The 21,569-nt window shown below is 36.9% G+C and overlaps 1 protein-coding gene and 1 pseudogene across 3 annotated transcripts in view; one reads left to right on the top strand and one right to left on the bottom strand.

The window, feature by feature from the left end:
* Window positions 1-21,569, top strand: part of RPS6KC1 (ribosomal protein S6 kinase C1) — a 195,389-nt gene that overhangs the window by 8,144 nt on the left and 165,676 nt on the right. For all 3 annotated transcript variants that reach the window (XM_065936225.1, XM_065936224.1, XM_065936223.1), the window contains exons 2-3: window positions 8,884-8,919; window positions 15,098-15,218. In XM_065936225.1, the coding sequence (XP_065792297.1) occupies window positions 8,884-8,919; window positions 15,098-15,218 (157 nt within the window). The remainder of the gene's footprint in view (window positions 1-8,883; window positions 8,920-15,097; window positions 15,219-21,569) is intronic.
* Window positions 15,445-16,518, bottom strand: LOC136168713 (NADH dehydrogenase [ubiquinone] flavoprotein 2, mitochondrial-like; annotated as a pseudogene).

Raw genomic sequence — 21,569 nt, 5'->3', positions numbered from 1 at the left:
ATTTTTACATTAACTTTTTTTGGGTTTCACCTCAGGGTTTGCAGATATCAGTTCCCTGACCAGGGATTGAACCTGCACCCCCCTGCATTCAAAATGTGGAGTCCTAGCCACTAGACCTCCAGGAAATCAGTACATTAACTTTAACATTAAGAATTTTTATTTTCTTTGAATTTTGATTGGAAAATAGTTGTTTCCCTGGTGTCTCAGTGGTAAAAAATTCACCTGCCAATGCAGGAGATTGAACCCAGGTTCTATCCCTGGATTGGGAAGATCCCCTGTAGAAGATAATGGCAACTCACTCCAGTATTCTTGTCTGGGAAATCCCATGGACAGAGGAGCCTGGTGGACTACAGTCCATGGGGTAGCAAAAGAGTTGGATACAACTTCACAACTAAAAAGCAGCAATAGTATTGTAATAATTGGTAGAATTTGAAGTGAGAAAGGCAACTTTAGCAAAACATTTATTGAGTATACCAAGGTAACTTGCTGCTATAATTTTTTTTTAAGATTTTTTTTTGGGATGTGGACCAGTTTTTAGTCTTTATTGAGTTTGTTATATTTTTGCTTCTGTTTTATGTTTTGGTCTTTTGTCTGTGAAGCATTCGGTGTCTTAGCTCCCGGGCCCAGGGATCGCACTTGCATCCCCTGTGTTGGAAGGCAAAGTCTTAACCGCTAGACTGCCTAGGAAGTCCCTATGTTAACTAATGTTACGGATTTTTATTTTCCTTGAACTTTGATTGGAAAATAGTTCACCTTAGAGTAGTGCTATAATAATTGGAAGAATTTGAAGTGAGAAAAGTAACTTTAGCAAGCATTTATTGAGTATACGAAAGTAACTTGCTGTTAGTTTCTTTATTCTCCTATAGATTTGGGGATTTTAATAATGTAGAAAATATTTCTTACTTTCAACATATTACTGTCATAAGCAATTACTAGAAAGCTGAATGTCTAAAATTTTCCCCACTGACTTATATATCTTAATGGGAGTTCTCTCTTTTCAGAGTACTAAAAAAAATATTATAAAATATCCAATTATAGTTTGTGCAGGTGCTGTCTCTTGGGTCCTGACTACCTGGCTGGCAAGTGATTAACCAACCCAGGTATCCTTGCCAATCGGTGGCACCTGCAGCTCTGCAGGGAAATAGGGAGAGGAGCTGAGATGAAGGTGATGGAGGGGGAGGGGGCTTGAGATCGGTAAGGGGATGCTTGTCTGTGTGAGCTGGGCGCTTTGAGGTCGCTGTTCTTCTTGCCAGAGGGGCTGTGTGTGTGTGTGTGTGTATAAAATGCAGTTTAAAGATGTCAGTATGTTTATATGAATGTGGATTTTATGAACGTCAAATGTCTGAAAGTTAGGATTGCATGCATTACACTGATGGATGTTCCATTTGGTTTGCCTAATCACCACAATGGGAAATGTTCAGTATAGTGTAGTCTTACATTTTTATATACCTTATTTTTTTCTCTTCTACATTTGGAAAGTCGTATCTTTGAGAAATAAAATGCGTGGGGCATGTCTCTGTTTGTCATTGAGTTTGATTATTTGTGTCGTGACGGTTTTTTAAAAAACATGTTACTTTTGTTAATATTTTATCCTCTTACCTCTGCTTCTGCCCTGAACTAGCAGCTGAATACTGATAGTGAAGTGGCCATCAGAAGGCCCCTGGTTATTATAAATTGCTCATAAAAGTAGCTTTTTAAAATTTATGTTTAAATTTGTGATATAAATCATGATTATATGATTATAAATCATGATTATATGATTATAAATCATATTATGGTTTCTGCTTGTTTCCAAAAGGACTTATTTTTTGATAATTTTTGGTAGGAACTATAATGGTTAGATTGAATAAATTTTGTAGTTTTGTTTTCCAGTTCAGTTCAGTTGCTCAGTCGTGTCTGACTCTTTGCGACCCCATGAATCGCAGCACGCCAGGCCTCCCTGTCCATCACAAACTCCTGGAGTTTACTCAAACTCATGCCCATCGAGTCGGTGATGCCATCCAGCCATCTCATCCTCTGTCATCCCCTTCTCCTCCTGCCCCCAATCCCTCCCAGCATCAGGGTGTTTTCCAATGAGTCAACTCTTCGCACGAGGTGACCAAAGTATTGGAGTTTCAGCATCAGCATCAGTCCTTCCAGTGAACACCCAGGACTGATCTCCTTCAGGATGGACTGGTTGGATCTCCTTGCAGTCCAAGGGGCTCTCAAGAGTCTTCTCCCACACCATAGTTCAGAAGCATCAATTTTTCGGCACTCAGCTTTCTTCACAGTCCAACTCTCACATCCATACATGACCACTGGAAAAACCATAGCCTTGACTAGATGGACCTTTGTTGGCAAAGTAATGTCTCTGCTTTTTAATATGCTATCTAGGTTGGTCATAACTTTCCTTCCAAGGAGTAAGCGTCTTTTAATTTCATGACTGCGGTCACCATCTGCCCAGTAGCTATCTCTTAATCTTATGAAGAAGACAATTCTTTTGTGTATTTGAGTTAAGAGATTGATTTCAAATCATTATTATGATAATTTGATAAGAATGGTTTTGACTTTGTCTATTAAGGAAACTATTCACTAAGTCGTGTCCAACTCTTGTGACCCATGGACTGTAGCCCAAAAGGCTCCTCTGCCCCTAGGAGTTTCCAGGCAAGAATACTGGAGTGGGTTGCCATTTCCTTCTCTGGGGATATCTTCCCAACCCAGGGATTGAACTGGAGTCTTCTTCACTTTAGGCAGATTCTTTACCAGCTGAGCTAACAGGAAAGCTCCCTAAGGAAACTAGGTAATAACTTGGTAAGAAGTAGATAAAAGAAGTTATCACTGGGAAGAATTTAGAGGACCTAAGGACAGTATGATTTGTTGTTTATTATAGGCCTTATCTAAGCCAAGTGGCAGCATTCCTTCTTTTTTTTTTTTTTTCAAAGATAGGCAAGAGAGCTCATTTTAAGTTTGCTTTTCGTAGGTTTATCACAGAACTGGCAAGAAAGCTGTTTACAGCTGCTGATAGAGCCAGTATTCAAACTCTCTTCTTCGTTCCTTCTGATCTGCTAAAGTGCTTCTGTTTTTTTGGTTTACTCGCATTTGTTTGTAAAGGACAAAATTGGTTTGCCTAACTGGCATTAGGATTGTTACTTGGATACATTGGAAAAGACCCTGATGCTGGGAAAGATTGAAGGCGGGAGGAGAAGGGGACGACAGAGGATGAGGTGGTTGGATAGCATCATGGCTTCGATGGACATGAGTTTGAGTTAGCTCTGGGCGTTGATGATGGACAGGGAAGCCTGGCATGTTGCAGTCCACGGGGTCGCAAAGAGTCAGACACGACCGAATGACTGAACTAAACTGGCATTAGGGCTATTATTTGGAATTTCAATCTCTAGGAGGGTCAATTTAGTTAGGTTCTGGCAAGAGCACTTTGTTTAGAACCAGAGAGTTGTGAGACTTGGACCTGTGTGTTACTGATGAATACGATTAATACTAAACGCTAATATGTTCTTCTGGGTCTTGGTTATCTCATCTTACCAGGCAAGATTGTTGTGTTGATTGAATGTAATGAAATGTTTAATATCTTAGCATAGTAAGAGATGGTTAACCTTTACTGTGAACCCTTGTTTCCCTAAATTCAGAACTTGCTGTTGGCATTAACTGAGGCAAATGGACTAAAAATGTTGCAGTAGCATTTCCCAGTTGTGTTCCAAATTTTATCAGTAGTAGGTGTTGCATAAATAGTTGGGTGGATAAATGACTTTGGGAAATACTATTTGTTTTCCTTTCAGAAATTTACTACGCTATAATAATGCTGAGAAGCCTTGAGAGGCCTTGAGGCCTTGAGAAATTCTGCTGTAAGAAAAAAAGAATTTTTTTTAAACTAAACTGAATTGATCATTAAGCCCTTTAAAATTGGTGATTTTAAAGAATATCTGTGTTCCATGCAACACAGTTTATCAAGCACTGCTTTAGATAATAATTTTCAAGATGACTTGGTGATAGAATTCTCTATAGCAAAAGGCTCTTCATGATATGTATAGTACTTACTGAGCTGGCGATTGTCTATGCTTGCCATGGAAATTTATGAACTTTAAATGAAAAGAATCACTGCTTTGAATTCCAACTTTTGTGGAATTTTATAACAAAATATTGAAATTCACCTAGAAAAAAATTACTTGAATGCTAGCAATCTACATCAGGGTGAATTTACAGTATTTTTAAAAATATTATTTAGTTGCTTATTTTTTGTCGCACTGGGTCTTTGTTGTTGTAAGCGGGCTTTCTCCAGCTGTGGTGAGCGGGGGCTCCTCTGTTGCAGTGCACAGGTTTCTCGTTGCGATAGCTTCTCTTTTTTTGGAGCACAAGCTCTAGGCGTGCGGGCTTTAGTAGCTGCAGCATGCTCGCTCAGCAGTTGAGGCTGTTGGGCTCTAGAGCACTCGGCTAGTACTGTGGTGCATGGGCTTAGTTGCTCCATGGTATGTGGAATCTTCTGGGACAAGGGATCGAACCCATGTTCCTGGCATTGGCAGGCAGATTCTTATCACTGTACCACCAGGTAAGTCCCTGAATTTATAGTACTTTTGTTTTGGAATTGACTACTTATTAAGATAATTGCTAACATAATGTTAAAAGTTATAGAAATCTGGATCTGAGGTTTCAATTTTGTTCATTTTCAGTATGATCATATTTTTTTCACTCAGATTTCTTATATTTTTATTTATTTTTTTGGTCAGTTTTGTAGTCCTGCTGAAGAGAATTACGTAGTTAGAAAGAGTTACTATTAAAGGACCTGTGGGCTCAACTCATGTTATTCTATAAGGGGGCTTCCCTCATAACTAAGTGAGTAAAGAATCTGCCTGCAATGCAGGAGACCTGGGTTTGATTTCTGGGACAGGAAGATTCTCTGGAGAAGGGAATGGTAACCCACTCGAGTATTCTCGCTTGGAGAATCCCATGAACAGCGAAGACTGGCAGACTATATAGTACATGGGATCTTAAGCAACTAAACCACCACCACTTATCTTATTCCAACTCATTGTGTTGTTTGGTTTTCACTTCAGAAGACACGTTATTAACTCATTTAATAGAGTTTGCACACATGGGAATACTGAATCCTTATAGTGGGGTACCAAGTGGTTGAACTCGGTAATGTATTTAGCAAGTGATTATATTTTTATAATGTTATGTAGGAATCAGACCCAGTGTATTCACTGCTATGCTACTCTGCTTATCAACAGAGTAGACACTGATATTTGTTGAATGAGTAAGAATAAATAAAACCTAATGGTGAAGGGTGTTGTGGAGTTAAGTAAAGTTAATTCCTGAAAATACTGCAGGTAAATTGAGGGATGCAGTAGAGCAGGATCTAATACCTGATGATTGAAGGGTGGAGCTGATGTAATAATAATAGAAATAAAGTGCACAGTAAGTGTAATGCTTTTAAGTCATCCCCAGACCCCACCCCCTTCTGTAGAAAAATTGTCTTTAACAAAACCAGTCCTTGGTGCCAAAAAGGTTGGGGACCTTTGCAGTAGACTACAGTGGAAAGACAACTGAATCAAGAATCAGAAAATCCGAGTTCTAATTCCAAATGTGAAGGTAAATAGCCATGTGACATTATACAAGTGTCTGGACCTTGTTTTCTTGTGGGATAAAAGGGGGATGCATAATAACCACTTCCTCATATTTCATAGGTTGTTGAGGAAATAAAATGAAAGATTGATATAAAGTGCTGTGCAAATGTAACTGTACGAAGTCAAGGTTGTTTTTCCCTCCCAGTTGCCTAGTACAGTGCCTTGAGCAGTATTAACACAGATACAGACTTTCTTAATACTAAAAAGTAGGCTGAGAAGCAGAGTTAGGATTGATTCTTGGAGTGCTTACAGAGTGTTGAGGGTAGAAGGAGGAAGAAAAACCTACAAAAGAGAAGCAAAAGAACCAACGAGAAAAAAGAATCAGGCAAGTATAGCTCTCTCCTTACTGGACATGCTATTCACTAAGCTTTTTTTATGCTGTTTGGGAAAAGGATGGTTAATGCTCAGGAAGTAACTTTTGACCTGATTTTCTCAACTCTGCCTGAGTGTGGGAAGTATGTGGGGATGAGGAGAAGTTCTATTTGAGAGCTTAAAATTAAAGATCTCCAGTTAGGTAGTTTGAGTACTTGTTTTGCTTTTCTATAATAACTATGAGTGACTTACCATGAAAACATTGAAGGTGAAGCCATTCTTAACCTGTTGCTTAGCAACTACAGTCTGCCCCCAGACTGTAAGCTCTGGGAGGTGTGAAGGCAGGGATATTCTTTTGCTTGCCATCATAGCCACATAGCAGAAATCTGTGAGCCAACGAAGAGTGTGGATGAGGAGTCATAATCAGATTGGTTCTTTCTTTTTTTAAAATTTTTATTTATTTATTTGGCTGCCCCAGGCCTTAGTTGAGACATGTGGGTCTTTTAGTTGCGGCATGTGGGATCTCGTTCCCTTGACCAGGGATCCGACTTGGGCCCCTTGCACTGGGTGTGAGGAGTCTTAGCCACTGGGCCACAAGGGAAGTCCCGGATCGGTCATTTCTTTCCTTTTCGGCTGTGCTGGGTCTTCGCTGCTGCGTGGGCTTTTCTCTAGTTTAGAGAGCAGGGTCTGCTCTCTAGTTGCGGTGCACAGGCTTCTCGTGGCGGCGGCTTCTGTTGTGGAGCATGGGCTCCAGAGTGTGGGCTCCGTGGTTGGGGCGCGTGGGCTTATTTGCTCTGTGGCACGTGGACCTTCTCGGATCAGCGACTGAACCCGTGTCTCCTGCGTTGGCAGGTGGATTCTTCACCACTGAGCCACCAGGGAAGCCCCAGATTGGCTATTTCTGATGAAATTGCTTTTAAATTGTGGTTGTTGTTAGGGAATGGCTAATATATTTTTGGTGATGCAGTACACATATATTTGGTTTCCAGGAACAGCTTACCTGAGGAAAATCTAAAATGTGATACTTCTACTACATACACCAAGCAGGAAAATAATTTCTTTTGTCCCAAAAAGATGATCTGCATGTATTAAAGTGTTATTTAAAATAGTAAGGTACATAAATCTTATTGCCAGTGATCATATGTTGATTTATTTTTGGTGGGTGGATATTAATGGGTTGATTATCTAACTTCTCTTCTGCACACTTTATAAAAATATGTTCTTATATTTTTAGGAGGCAAATTTATATTTATAGGAGGCAAAATTAAATCATTTAATTATGTGAAACATCATGCTTTTGGAAAGGTGGATGTTTTTTAGGGGGTGGAGTTTGAAAGTAATAGTTAAAATCCAGTTTTTGAACAATACATTGTTGTTAGATACCTGTTCTAACCTTACTGTAAATCTCTGTTGTTTAATATGGTAGCCATTAGCCATATGTGGCTCCTTTTAGCGTGCTGTGGTTCATGGGATTGCAAAGAGTCGAACATGGCTGAGCAACTGAACTGAACTGAGCTGAACCGAAATGAAATAAAATTAAAAATTTAGTTCTTCAGTTGCCGTAGCCATATTTCCATCGCTCAGGAGCCACGTGTGCGTGTGGCCAGGGGCTACGGTGTTAAACAGTGGCAATAGGGGATATTTCCTTCCATCGTCAGAGAAAGTACTGTTGGCCAGCATTCTTCTCAATGAAAATGGCTAAGAGATTTCAGCAAATTTTATATACTGAAAGTTGGGAGTAGAGTGGCAAGAAATTGGAAACCTTTTCTTTTGGAATTGTCGTGTGGGATCTTTCAAGGTACTTAAATTCTCTAGTAAGAGAAAGATAACTTAAATCATGGAGTTCTGGTGTCTCCATATTCGCTGTCTACTACAGCCAGGCCGGACAGAGAGTCTTATCCTCATCTATAGAGGCCATCACGCCTGTGAGGGAGGAGCTGTGGTTTGAACCCAGATTTGTGTGACTGCAGTATCGTTTGGTTTTGCTTTGGGCCTTGGGAGTAGTGTTGATCATAATCTCCAGTTATAGTATTGTTACCTGTCATCAAAGACTTTTCTTCCTCTCATCCGCAGGCACCATTTTAATATGTTTAATGTTTTTTTTGTTTGTTTCTGCAGAATCCATATTGTAGCGTCAGCTTTATGACTTTTATATTTGCATAGAGGGGATTATGTATCTAATATGAGATTTTCCCCACTCTGCAATGCGTTTGATGATTTGAGCACACAGCCTGCTTTTTGTACACTTTGTGAGGAATTCTTTGTAAATGGTGTTAGACTTTTTGGCTTTTGTCATTAGAGAAGTCTGAAAGAATCCAACCCCCACCCTCCCTGCTCAGGCAATAATGATAGGATTATTTGTCAGTGAGGGATGTGTATACTTTTTTTATAATAGGTTACTTTTGTTTCACCATTAGGAGGCCAGAGATTACTTCTAACAGATATTGGTGTATCTGAGCATTGTGGCTGTTTTTTTTTTTTTTTTTTTTTTAATATGAAATCTTTATTGAGCTAATTGCAGATTTATATATGGGTGTAAGAAATAATACAGAAAAAATGAAAAATAAAAAAGAAGAAATAATACAGAACTATCCCTTTGTATACTTTGCTGAGGTGCAGCTGCCTTTTTATGCTTCTGAGTTATATGTAGACTGGAAAGGGAGATAGATAAGCTGTTAGAGTTATGTCGAGTAAGAGTAAAAGGATGAAGCATCCTTTTGTGAATGTAATAGTACATGAATATTAGCATGTGGACTTTATTTTAGTTGCCCTTTTGTTTCAATTTTTTAGTATGTGTTTCAAATAGTGAAGTTATTTAACTGAGTTCTGTGAAAATGATATGATATTTCTTTAAGCAAATTGAATTTTTCATACAAATGCTGTTGAAAGTAATCATGCAAGTGTAAAATAGTTTTGATAATAATTAGATATTTCTGTGTTTTCTTTGTTTTAGGTTGTTTCACGAAGAAATCCAGAGGATGTCCAGGAGGTAACATGTTTATCCATATGAAAATTTCATTTTATGCATTTTGACAAAAATTTAATTAAATGCTTCATTGAGGAAGCAGTTATTTGTATGTCAGTCATTGTATGTTTGGAAATTGTCTTCAGTTCACTGAACAGTAACTGAAATATCTTATTTCAGGCCTATTGAGTACATGTTAAGTTTCAGTAGGTGTTAAGTTATATAAAGGAAATTATAGTTCCATTTAATAACATGATAACTTTTCTGATAATTGCCACTCATAAGATTTCAGTACTAGTTAAGGGCCCCTATTGATTTGAAAATTATGATGCCTGTATGGTAAAGAAAAAAAATAAAAAAGAGAGTATTTGGTAACCTGTATTAATTTTAAAGAGCATAATAAATTATGGGTTTCTCTGTACTTCCATTTTTTTATCGGCATATAGTTGTTTTAGTGTTGTGTTAGTCTCTGCTGTACAGCATGAATCAGCCATGCAGATGCATATATCCCTTCCCTCTTGAACCTCCTTCTCTACTTCCATTTTTATATTGAGTTGGCATGTTGACATCTTGGGAAATTGCTCCTTTTTAGAATTTTGTAGTTAGTTCTTTTGCAGACTAATTCCCTTTTTAAAAAATGATACCAGCTTGTTATAGTTTTGCTTAGAACTGTAGAATTCTCTGTTTGTAATTACTTTGTCCTTGTTGTATACCTTTAGGAATCCTAACTGAGGAGTTTACTTGTTTTAACATTTTAAAGTTTACTTTCATTTTGGTCCTTGCTTATTTACAGTAGGACTAGAAGGATATATATAGTCTCTCTCTATATTTTTTTCTTTCTACTAAAGTGTTTAAAACAGATGTTGTAATTTGTTAAGTCTTTATTCTGCAAGGTTTTTTTTTTTCTAATTGCATTTTAATGTCTTCAGGTGGGCTTTATATCTATTTAACCACAAGCCCCTCTTCCTTCTTACTAAACATACCTGACTTGATTCATAAATTTAAATTGATTGGTTCTGGTTGGTTTGAACATGTTTTGATGATATTTTAACTTTTATGTATTACTGTTTCTTGCTATATCTAATCTGATACTTGTTTTTGTCCTGTTGTTAAAAAGAGTTTAAAAAAATTTGATAAAAGACACATTTTAAAACGATTCCATACTGTTTTCCTTAGGGGTTTTAAGATACCTCACTTCCTGCCCCTCTGATAGCCAGGAAGAAAATATTGTTATTTTGGAAGAAAAGGCTAAGTCTATATTTATATATATCTATATCATTTCAAAATGGCATTGAAAATAACTTGTACCTTAGATAATAAGAAAGTACTCTTTCTATTTAAGTGTCAGTTCATTAGTATGAACTATTCCTTAGAATTCTGTTAATTCTGTTGAATTAATAGTCAGTACAAAAAAAAAAGTAGTCTATACCAGGCTATTCTGCTTCTGAAAACTTAAATCTCTGTTAGAATTGAAAATGGGTTGTTTCCTTTGAATACATTGTCTGATTTCTGTGCTGTAGTTTGTAGCTTGATGTTCCCCTTTTCCAGGGAGAATCCTGAGCCAACCTATCCATGAACATACTCTCTGCCATTTCCTTAATCCTTTTTTGGGGAAAACTCTTTTATAATAACAACTGTTGGTGAACCATTCATCAGAAACTCTTGTAAGTGTGCTTTAGTTAGATGATTGCATGGTCCTTTGTTAAAAATGGTATAAAATCTTAAAAAGAATGTCTTCTGTCTAGCTGACTTCTTGAAGGATAGAATAACCTTAAAGTTATAACAACATTTTTTAGCTTTCCATGTATTGTTTCATTTAAACATTGAAATTCTTACTTAGGAAAGGAATTTACTACATACAATTTGTTTCCATTTCCTTTCTTTTCACTTTCTTTCTCTGTTAACTGATTCACTTAGAATTTACTTATGCTTCACCAGGGCTATTGAAGATCAGTAGATATACTGTTTATCTAATCAAATATAGGACTAATAATATGCTATCCTTAGAAGATTGGGGAGATTTAGCTCTTTTTCTCACTCATATGCAGACACCTTGGCACATGCTACCAGATAGTTATGTTTTCTTCCTAAGTAGGCCAAAATACTTGCATAGTGTAAATAATTTAAAATTATCCAGGATGGTTTTTCTTTTTATCTTTTAAAAATTTCCTCTAAATTTTCATTTATGAAGAGCAGCATGGGTCACTCTGAAGGGGGGACAGCAACAGTTAATGTGACCTCTTGTTCAGTAGGTTCTCTAGAGCGCGCACACTTGTAGAACGTAAAGAATGAGATAGAGATGTGCCCTCCCCTCCCCACCTTTAAAAAAAGAAGTAACCTATAGCTCTGTGTCTCTATATTTCACTGGGGAAATCTGGGAAAGGAGAACCAAAACTTTCTGTGTATCGTTATCAGAAGTCTCTCACTATTAAGTCATTTCATAAATAACACAGTTTTAGAAAAACTATTTGAGCACATTCGGAAATGTGTCAAGGGAAAGAAAAGTCTCTTCAAAAGGGGAGGAAAGAAAATTCATAAGCAGATAGTATGGTGGTGACATTGTAGGAAAATTTGATCCAGCAAGTTTTAAATATTATATGAGAGTAAAAAGGAGAAAGTTACTTGAGTGGTTTTGTAAAAGGCCTAAAGTTTTTTTGGTATTAAGAGAAATTATCTATATAGAAAGCATTCATTTTATGTAAAAAATATCTAAGGAAATATTTTTAATGAAAATTAAGGGAGGTGGGAGGGGGGATCGGGATGGGGAATATGTGTAACTCTATGACTGATTCATATCAATGTATGACAAAACCCACTGAAATGTTGTGAAGTAATTAATAATAAATAAATAATAAAATAAATAATAAAAAAAATACATTTGAAGATGCAAAAATAAATAAATAAATAAATAAAAAGAAAATTAAGCTTTTCTTTGCAGTCTGTTATGATTGTCACTGAATTTTTAATTGAGGAATATTTAATTAAGAAATTTTATGGAGAGGTAGCTTTAATGAAAAGGATATTTCTACAGAGTTGATTCAATAGAGTAATAAGTGTTATTATAACTTTTTTTTCCTAATAGGAAATAATTGATTATTAGAGAAAATATTATTTTTGCATGTATCTTTTGGCACTTTGTATAGTCCAGTTATAGACATCGATACTTGCTGATATAGTGGAGGTGTGCTTTTGTTCACTTTTCCATTTTGAAGATTTTTAGAAATGTCCAAGCTTAACAGGAGTAAGAAGAAAAGGAGGCAGTGACCTGTGACATTTTGGAGATGCTTTGGTTTCCTGCATTTTTTGAGGGTTTTTATTTGCTCTGGGGTATTTTACTTCTATAGTTAGAATATGTGAGTGAATATGTGAATGAATAAATTAGGACATAATGAAGAAACACAGATTTCCTAATTTTTGCTCTGAAAGACTATCTGCTGGTTTATATGCCATGGTATTATCATTATTGTGATTAAGTTATTAACTTTTGCCCCTTAAGTTACCCTGACTTTATTTGACAATGACCCTAACTGGAATACAAATTTTATCTACAGATTTAATTGTTTCCATGAACTGTGGTCTTTTGAATAGCTCTCATGTCTAATTTATAATAGCTTTAAGGATTGTGCTTCCTTTATGTAAGATTTTTGTCAGAAGTCCACTACCCGTTTCGCCCTTAAGCCCTTGGCAGATGTGGTACCACCATAATTTGATGTATTTTAAAAATATGAAATAGCATTATGTTCCCAGGACCAGAATTATGTTAATGCATCAAGATTAGAAAATGCAGGGAAGCAAAATATGAAAATTAAAAAATCACTTGTAACCTCAGTGTCCTGAGGCCTTTTACTTTTCAAGTGTTGGTCTGACTCTCTCAGTTCCTCTGACTCTGTCTTCTGCTGGAACCGTCGATACTCTACTGTCTGCATTTGTCTTGTTCATTTCCATTTCACATGAAACCTCTTCTTCCAGATGTCTTGTCTCATGGCACAGCTGAGCTTCTTCAGTACTGACTTTGTCCTTGGTTCCCTCTTTACTTCTGGCTGACCCCCATCTTTCAGCCGTCTAGACTTCTCATCTTGTAGCAAATACTGAGAAATCTTTTCTGAGTTATTTCCGCGACTCTTCTGATGACTCCCCAGCTACTACATCTTGTTGAGTAGTTCTTGCTCTTGAACTCCTGACCTGTCTATTGGATATCTTCAATTAGACTTAGCTTCACATGCTCCTAGATAAAATATATCTAAAATTGAGCTTCATTCTTATCTCATCACAGCTTTTTCTCCTTGGCTCTTCACCTTCGGGAATATAGCACGACCATTTATCCAGTTGTAAAAGCCAAAATTTTAGTAATTATATTTGGCCTTTCACTCTCCTTTTAAAATACTTCATTCCTGATGATTTCTCTCTCCCTCTCTTTTTGTTTTTTTCTGGGCATTCCTTCCCTTCATTGTGCCCACCTAAGTCAACACTGTGTGGGTGCTCCTTCCATAATACCCTTGGGCTGCCCTTTTCAGCATTTATTATGCATAATAAATATATCTATCTTGTGATATAGTTACTGTGTTGACTTATTCTTCTTAATTTGACAGAGAACTCTTTAAAGGAGGGACTGTGTTTCTTATTTCTTCGTCCTTTGTGCCAGCACTGTGCCTAGCATAAAGTATGCTCATGAAAATGTTTGCTTTGTTGACTATTTTCGTTGTTGAGTAAATGAATAAAAAGGGCTTCCCAGGTGGCTCAGTGGTAAAGAATCTGCCTGCCAGTGCAGGAGACGCAGGAGATGTGGGTTTGATCCCTGGGTTGGGAAGATCCCCTGGAGGAGGAAATGGTAACTTACTCCAGTATTCTTGCCTGAAAAACTCCATGGGCTGAGGAGCCTGGCAGGCTACAGTCCAGGGGGTCACAGAGGGCTGGACACAACTGAGTGACTGAGCACACACACGTGCAAATGAATAAAAGGAAAGATCAGGAGCAAGCAGTTTGTTTAAATTAATTCATATTGTCTGACTAGTCTCCTAGGGTTAAAAGCAAGTCTCTTATTTTAAAAGCAGCACATTTAGTGATCATAATAGAGTTTTTGATAGCCTGACAATTTTGTAAATAATTTCTTATATGACATTTAGTAATCATAATGGAATTTTTCATAGCATGACAGAATTTTGCAAAGAATTTCTTATGTGACGTTTAGTAATCATAATAGAATTTTTCATAGCATGACAGAATTTTGCAAAGAATTTCTTATATGCAGTAAGTGGAGTTTTTGACAGGTCTCTTAAATCATACTTGGTTACCTATTTGGCCTAATGTTTGCTTATTAGTATTACACTATTGAGTTTGTTAGAAGTTAGATAATTAGATTTTTCAGAAGTAAAGGCCCCAGTATACTAGGTAATGGAATTTAAAACTCAGTTTTACCCTATAGAGACTGAGGTCTGGATCAGTGTTAAGACCATGTGTTAAATTCTTTTTCTTTATTAAGTGTTTTTTTTTCTTTTAATTTAAATAAATTTAGACAATAATTTAAACGAATGAAGGTAACTTACTTTTATGTGTTATATAATCTAAATGATTGTTATTTTGTTTTTTGAAATATCCTAATTTTAGTGGTATTCTGATCAGGATTTACCTTGCCTCCAGAAATCTTATTACTGTCTTAACTGAGATTTTATGAAATGCAAAAGTTTAGGTTAATTACTTGCTACAAAGCTATTTCTTCTTTAGTATTTTTCAGATTATTTATCCTTTAAAGCAAGTGCTGAGTATGTTCTTTATGTTTAAATTTGTTTAAATTATTTTGTGTTTGTAAACATGCTGTTTTTGAGATGAATATATATTTTGACATCTAACTCATTTCCAGGGCAACTGTAACTAATGTTTGAAGAGGTTAAGTGACATCTTGTGTAGTGTAGACCTTTTTTGTACTAGCTTGACTATTTTTCTAATATGAAGAAAAGAGTGCTTTCTTAAAATGAAATTTAGAAACCAAAACAGTTGGGAGGAGAATTGCTGCTTTATATTTTTAAAGCAAATATTATTAGTTGATTTCAGACAGGACTGTATTGGTTAGAACATTTTTGTTTGCCTTTGCATGACAGTTTTGAGCACTTTAATGAAAATTTTTTTTCTTGTTCCAATATATGAACCTAAATGGTTTGACTATGAGATACACATTTAATTTTCTTCTCTCTTTTCTTCTCTCTAGATAATCGTATGGAAAAGATATAGTGACTTTAAGAAACTGCACAAAGAACTATGGCAAATTCACAAAAACTTATTTCGACATTCAGAATTGTTTCCTCCATTTGCTAAAGGAATAGTGTTTGGTAAGTGATTATTTTGAAATTGTGATTTTGAAAAGTGATGACTAGCTAATTATGTATATACATTGAACACTAAAACACTGCATCATGAAGTCAGAAGATAATTCTGACTTATTAAGATAATTCCTATTATGCTGTAAGCTCTTGAAGTTGTTTTCTCATGTTTTTTTTTTAAGCTAGGAGATTCATATTTTATTTCTTCAGTGACATATTTACAGTTGAACATAAATTAAAGGCCTGCTTGCACACCAAAACCAAGTGTCTTAGGTGGTTCAGTCAAAGAGGTGAGACCTCTGACTGACTCACAGGAGAAGCATCCACTCCTTGACCCAGGTTTTGGGATTTTGCCAGCGTTGAGTTCCTCAATAATTTCTTCAGTATTCTTAGGTGTCAGATTCTTGTAGTAGCTGTCATTTATTTGAACCATTGGTGCATTTACACATTCCACTTCTAAGCATTCCACTTCTGTAAGAGTAAAAAGTTGTTCAGGTGTAGCCTCTCCAACCTTTATTCCAGGTGTTTTTCTGAATGGCTTCAGTTGTGCTGTCCAAGTTTCAAAGCATGCAAGGCATAGTAGTGCAGGCTTGAATATGATACTTAACAACTGGCTTTGTACTGTACATTGTATAAAAAGTTGCGGCTTCATGTGCTTTCATTGAAGATAATTGCAGAACTTCCTGTAACTTTTTTCCTGTAGAGATGGGCAGCCATTCATTCTGTCTGGGCTAAATCAAGGGGTGGAAGCACAGCTACTGCCTTATGTTCTGCTGGGTAGTTTTTTTTTTTTTACAGTTGCTTCTGTCCTCCTAGAGTTTTCCAGTATGAAATTAAATGGAGTATCTGGGTTATTCTCAAGAGTATCTCTGTGCACAAATAAGGCTCCCCCAGCTCCATTTTGCACAGCTGTCTTATGCAGATTCCGTCTACATCTTCCCCTCTGGGTGGGGAGGCTCACCTTGCAGGCTCAAATGCCACAGAGAGGAACATGGCAGGCCAGACTTCAGTCCTTTTGGGTCACTTGTTTTTTCATGTTCTTGCTGTGGTTATGTTAACTCAGAGTGCATTTGCTCTTCCCTTTCATGAAAAAAACAGCACCAGAACAACAGCTCAAACTCTAACCAATGAAACAAATGGAAAAACCCTGTAGGGACGTAAGGTGACATTGAATTATTCCTGCACAGCTGTCCCTCAGTGTCTCTGGGGGACTAGTTCCAGTACCCCCTTTGGGTAGCAGAGTCTGTGGATGCTCAAGTCCCTTGTCTGGTGTAGTGCAGTCGACCTTCGGTATCTGCAGGTTCCTCATCTATGGATTCAACCAACTGTGGATCAGCACCTCATATAAGTAAAAGCATATAGTCTTTGTCCTTTTGTGGCTGGCTTATTTCACTTGCATCATTTCTCAAGATTTATCCACGTGGTAGCATGTATCAGAATTTCCTTCTTATGTCTGAATATAGTCCATCAGGTGTATGTACACCATTTTGTTTGTTTTTTTCATCCTTTAGAAGGGGATGACAGAGGATGAGATGGTTGGATGGCATCACCAACTCAGTGGACATGGATTTGGGTGGACACTGGGAGTTGGTGATGGACAGGGAGGCTTGGTGTGCTGCGGTTCATGGGGTCGCAAAGAGTCGGACACGACTGAACAACTGAACTGAACTGAAGTGAACACTTGGGTTGCTTTTACCTTTTGGCTGTTAAAAATAATGCTGCTGTACTGGACTTCACTGGTGGTCCAGGTTTAAGACTGCCTTCCAGTGCAGGTTACAGATTTGATCCCTGGTCGGGATGCCTTGCAGCCAAAAGACCAAAACATAGAACAAAAATAGTATGGTAAAGTCTAGAACAGAAACATGAAACATAATAAAGAGGAAACTGAGAAAAACATCACAAAACCCAGCAAACTGGGGCTTCTTTGGTGGCTCAGTGGTAAAGAATCTGCCTGACAATGCAGGACACTCAAGTTCGATCCCTTACCCAGGAAGATCCCACATGCCAGAGAAACTTAGCTGGATTTTTCCACAGCTAAACAAAGCTCACCTGTGACCTGAACACTACACGTCTAGCACTTAGAAAACAGCTTTGAAAAAGTGTCCAGACAAAACCTATCTCACAGTTATACACAGCAGCTTTACTTGTAACAGCTAAAAAAAAAAAAAAAAAAGAAGAAAAAACGGTAGAAACACAAAAAAATATGGAGCAACCAGAAAATGATAAACAAATGGCAATACTAAGTCTTTGAATGTCAGTAATCACCCCAGAAGTAAATAGATTGAATACACTCAAAAGAAACAGAATGACCAGATGGATTAAAAACTATTTGTTGCTTCTAGGATACTCAGCTAAACTCTAAAGACAAATAAAAGCTCATTGTGAAGGGATGAAAGGTGATACTCCAGGCAGTTGTCAGCCAGAAGAAAGCATGTGTAGTCATACTTATATTAGACAAAAATAGGCTTAAAGCCAAAAACATTACAGGAGGCAAAAATGGATGTTATATAGTGGTAAAGGGGACAGTCCATTAAGAAGACTTGACTCATTAATACACATATATACATCTGACATAGTACCAAAATATATAAAACAATTATTAGCAGTCCTAAAGGGAGAGATTGACAGCAACCCAATAATAGTAGGGGACTTGAACATCCCACTTACATCAATGGATAGATCTAGACAGAAAGTCAACAAGGAAACATTGACTTTAAATGAAACATTAGACCATTCTTACAGGTGTATGCAGAATATTCTATTCAAAAGCAACAGAATACACATTTTTCTCAAGTGTGCATGAATTGTTTTCAAGGATAGAGTCTATGTTGTTGGGATCCAAGTTAAGTCTCTTTAAGAAAATTGGCCAGGAGCTTCCCTGGTAGTCTAGTGGTTAAGAATCCGTCTTCTAATGCAGGGGATGTGAGTTCAGTTTCTGGTTGGTGAACTAAGAGGCCACGTGCCGTGGGACAGTTAACCCCGGCACCACAAGCAGAGAGCCTGCATGTTGCAACTGCTGCACTGCAGTGAAAAGATCCCACAGGCTGCACTAAGACCTGACACAGGCAAACAATTTTTTTTTTTTAAAGATCAAACTATAGGAAGAAAGCTGGAAAGTTAAGTATGTGGAGACTGAACAACTATTGGTCAATGAAGAAATCAAAAGAGAAAAAATGCATGAAGACAAATGAAAATGGAAATACAACATACCAAAATCCATGGAATGCGGCAAAAGCACAGAAGTATGTAGCAGTATAGGCCTTCTTTAAGTGACTAGAAAATCTCTAGTAATCTAACCTTAAACTAAAGGAACTAGAAAAAGGAACAAATGAAGTATATAGTCAGTTGAAGGAAGGGCATAAAAGTCAGAGTGGAAGTAAATGAAATAAAGATTTAAAAGACAGTAGAAAAGATCAGTGAAACTAAGAGCTGGTTCTTTGAAAAGGAAAACAAAATTGACAGACCTTACGCTAGACTCACTAAGAAAAAAGAGAAGGCTCAAATAAAATCAGAAATGAAAGAGGTGAAGTTACAATGAATACTACAGAAATACAAAGGATTAGAAGAGACTACTATGAATGAATATACCACCAATTTGGGCTGTCTATAAGAACTGAATAAATTCTAAGAATCATTCAACCTTTCAAGTCTGAAACATGAAGAAGTATAAAATCTGAATAGATTGATCACTGGTAAAGAGATTGAGACTAATGAAAAAAAGCAGCCTCCCCAAAACATAAGTCCAGGACCCCATGACTTCAGCAGTGAATTCTGTGAAACTTTCAAAGAAGATTTAATACCTGTTCTTCTGAAGCCCTTCCAAACAATTGAGATGGGAGTGCTTCTTAACACGTTTTACAAGGCCATCATTACCTTGATACGAAAACCAGGTGAAGATAACATGCAGAAAATAAAATTACAGGCCAATATCTCTGATGAGCATAGATGCAAAAGTCTTCAACAAAATATTAAGCAAATTGAATACAATACACTAAAAGGATCATAACGATGAAGTGGCATTCATTCCAGGGATACAAGGATGATTCAGTATCTGCAAATCTATTAATGTTCTACACCACATTAATAAAATGGAAGATAAAAATCATATGATTATTTCAATAGATGCAGAAGAAACATTTGACAGATTTTACACTGTTTATAATAGCCAGGACATGGAAGCAACCTAGATGCCCATCAGCAGATGAATGGATAAGGAAGCTGTGGTACATATACACCATGGAATATTACTCAGCCGTTAAAAAGAATTCATTTGAATCAGTTCTAATGAGATGGATGAAACTGGAGCCCATTATACAGAGTAAAGTAAGCCAGAAAGATAAAGAACATTACAGTATACTAACACATATATATGGAATTTAGAAAGATGGTAACGATAACCCTATATGCAGCAAAACAGAAAAAGAGACACAGAAGTACAGAACAGAATTTTGAACTCTGTGGGAGAAGGTGAGGGTGGGATGTTTCGAAAGAACAGCATGTATATTATCTATGGCGAAACAGATCACCAGCCCAGGTGGGATGCATGAGTCAAGTGCTCGGGCCTGGTGGGCTGGGAAGACCCAGAGGAATCGGGTGGAGAGGGAGGTGGGAGGGGGGATCAGGATGGGGAATACGTGTAACTCTATGGCTGATTCATATCAATGTATGACAAAACCCACTGGGGGAAAAAAAAAAAAAAAGTCTAAAAAAAAACAAAAACAAAATCAGTATCATACTGTAAAAAAAAAAAAAAAACAAAAACCAGCATCTATTTGTGATAAACTTTGAATAAAATAAAATTATTATAGAAGGAACATACCTAAACATGATAAGGCCATATATGACAAACTGATAGCTAACATCATACTGACCGGTGAAAAACTGAAAGCTGTGCTTTTATCAGTGAGATCAGGATGCCCACTCTTATTCAACATGGTATTGGAAGTCCTAGCCAGACCTCTCAGGCAAGAAAAAGAAAAGACGTCTAAATTGGAGAGGAAGAAGTAAAACTGTCACTATTTGCAGATGATGTGATTTTATATATAGAAAGCTCTATAAACATTTCACCAAAAATCTATTAGAAATAATAAATGAATATAGTGAAGTTACAGGATATGAAATCAAAATACAAAACTGTTGCATTTGTATACCCTAATAAGAACTAGCAGAAAGAGAAATTAAAACAATCCCATTTACAATCACAGCAAAAAGAATAAGGTACTCTGGAATAAACTTAACCATGGAGGTGGAGACTTGTACTCTGAAAACTGTAAAGCATTGTTGAAGGAAATTGAAGAAAACACAAAGCAATGGAAAGATATCCCATGTTCATGGATTGGAAGAATTAACATTGTTAAAATACCTATATTACCTAAAGCTATCTACAGATTCAATCCCTGTCAAAATCCCAACAACAGATTTCATAGAAATTGAACAAAAATCATAAAATTTGTATGGAATCACAAAAGATCTGGAATACCTGAAGTAATCCTGAGGAAAATGAACAAACCTGGAGGTATCACACTCCCTAATTTCAAATTATACTGAAAAGCTCCCTGGAGGAGGAAATGGCAACCCACTCCAGTATTCTTACTTGGAGAATCCCATGGACAGAGGAGCCTGGTGGGCTACAGTCCATTGGGTCACAAAGAGTCAGATACAACTGAAGTGACTTAGCATGCATGCACAAAGCTGTACTCATCAAAATAGCATGTTATTGGCAGAAAACAGACATAGAGATCAATGGAGCAGAATTGAGAGCCCAGAAATAAACCCACACATATATATGGATAGCTAAGAATATACCATGGAGAAAGAAAGTCTCTCCATTAGTGTCGGGAAAACTGAACAACTGTGTGCAAAAGAATAAACTGGAACGCTGTCTTACGCCATGCACAAAAATTAACTCAAAATGTATAAAGGATATGACTATGAGATCTGAAAGCATAAAGTCCCTAGAAGAAAACAGGCTGTACACTCTTTGATATTAGTCTTAGCAGTAATGTTTTTGGGTATGTCTCCTCAGGCAAAGGAAATAAAAGCCGAGGCAAGTGGGATGACATCAAACTAAACGCATCAGCACAGCAAATGAAACCACTCACAAAGTGAAGACGGCTTACTGAGTGGGAGAGGCACTTGCAAATTATACCTGTTAAGGGCTAATGTTTGGAATATATGAAGAACTCCTGTAATTCAACACCAAAAAACCAAACAGCCTGATTGAAAAATGGGCAGAGAGTCTGAATAAATCTTAAAGAGTACATACAGATGTTCAACAGGCACATGAAAGACATTCAACATCACTCTTAGGGAAATGCAAATCAGAGTCACAGTTAGATATTCCCTCATGCTTTTGAACTG

This window comes from Muntiacus reevesi, chromosome 5 (assembly GCF_963930625.1).
Source record: "Muntiacus reevesi chromosome 5, mMunRee1.1, whole genome shotgun sequence".
In the NCBI taxonomy this organism is placed as follows: Eukaryota; Metazoa; Chordata; class Mammalia; order Artiodactyla; family Cervidae; genus Muntiacus; species Muntiacus reevesi.
This window is presented reverse-complemented; position numbering and strand designations above follow the sequence as displayed.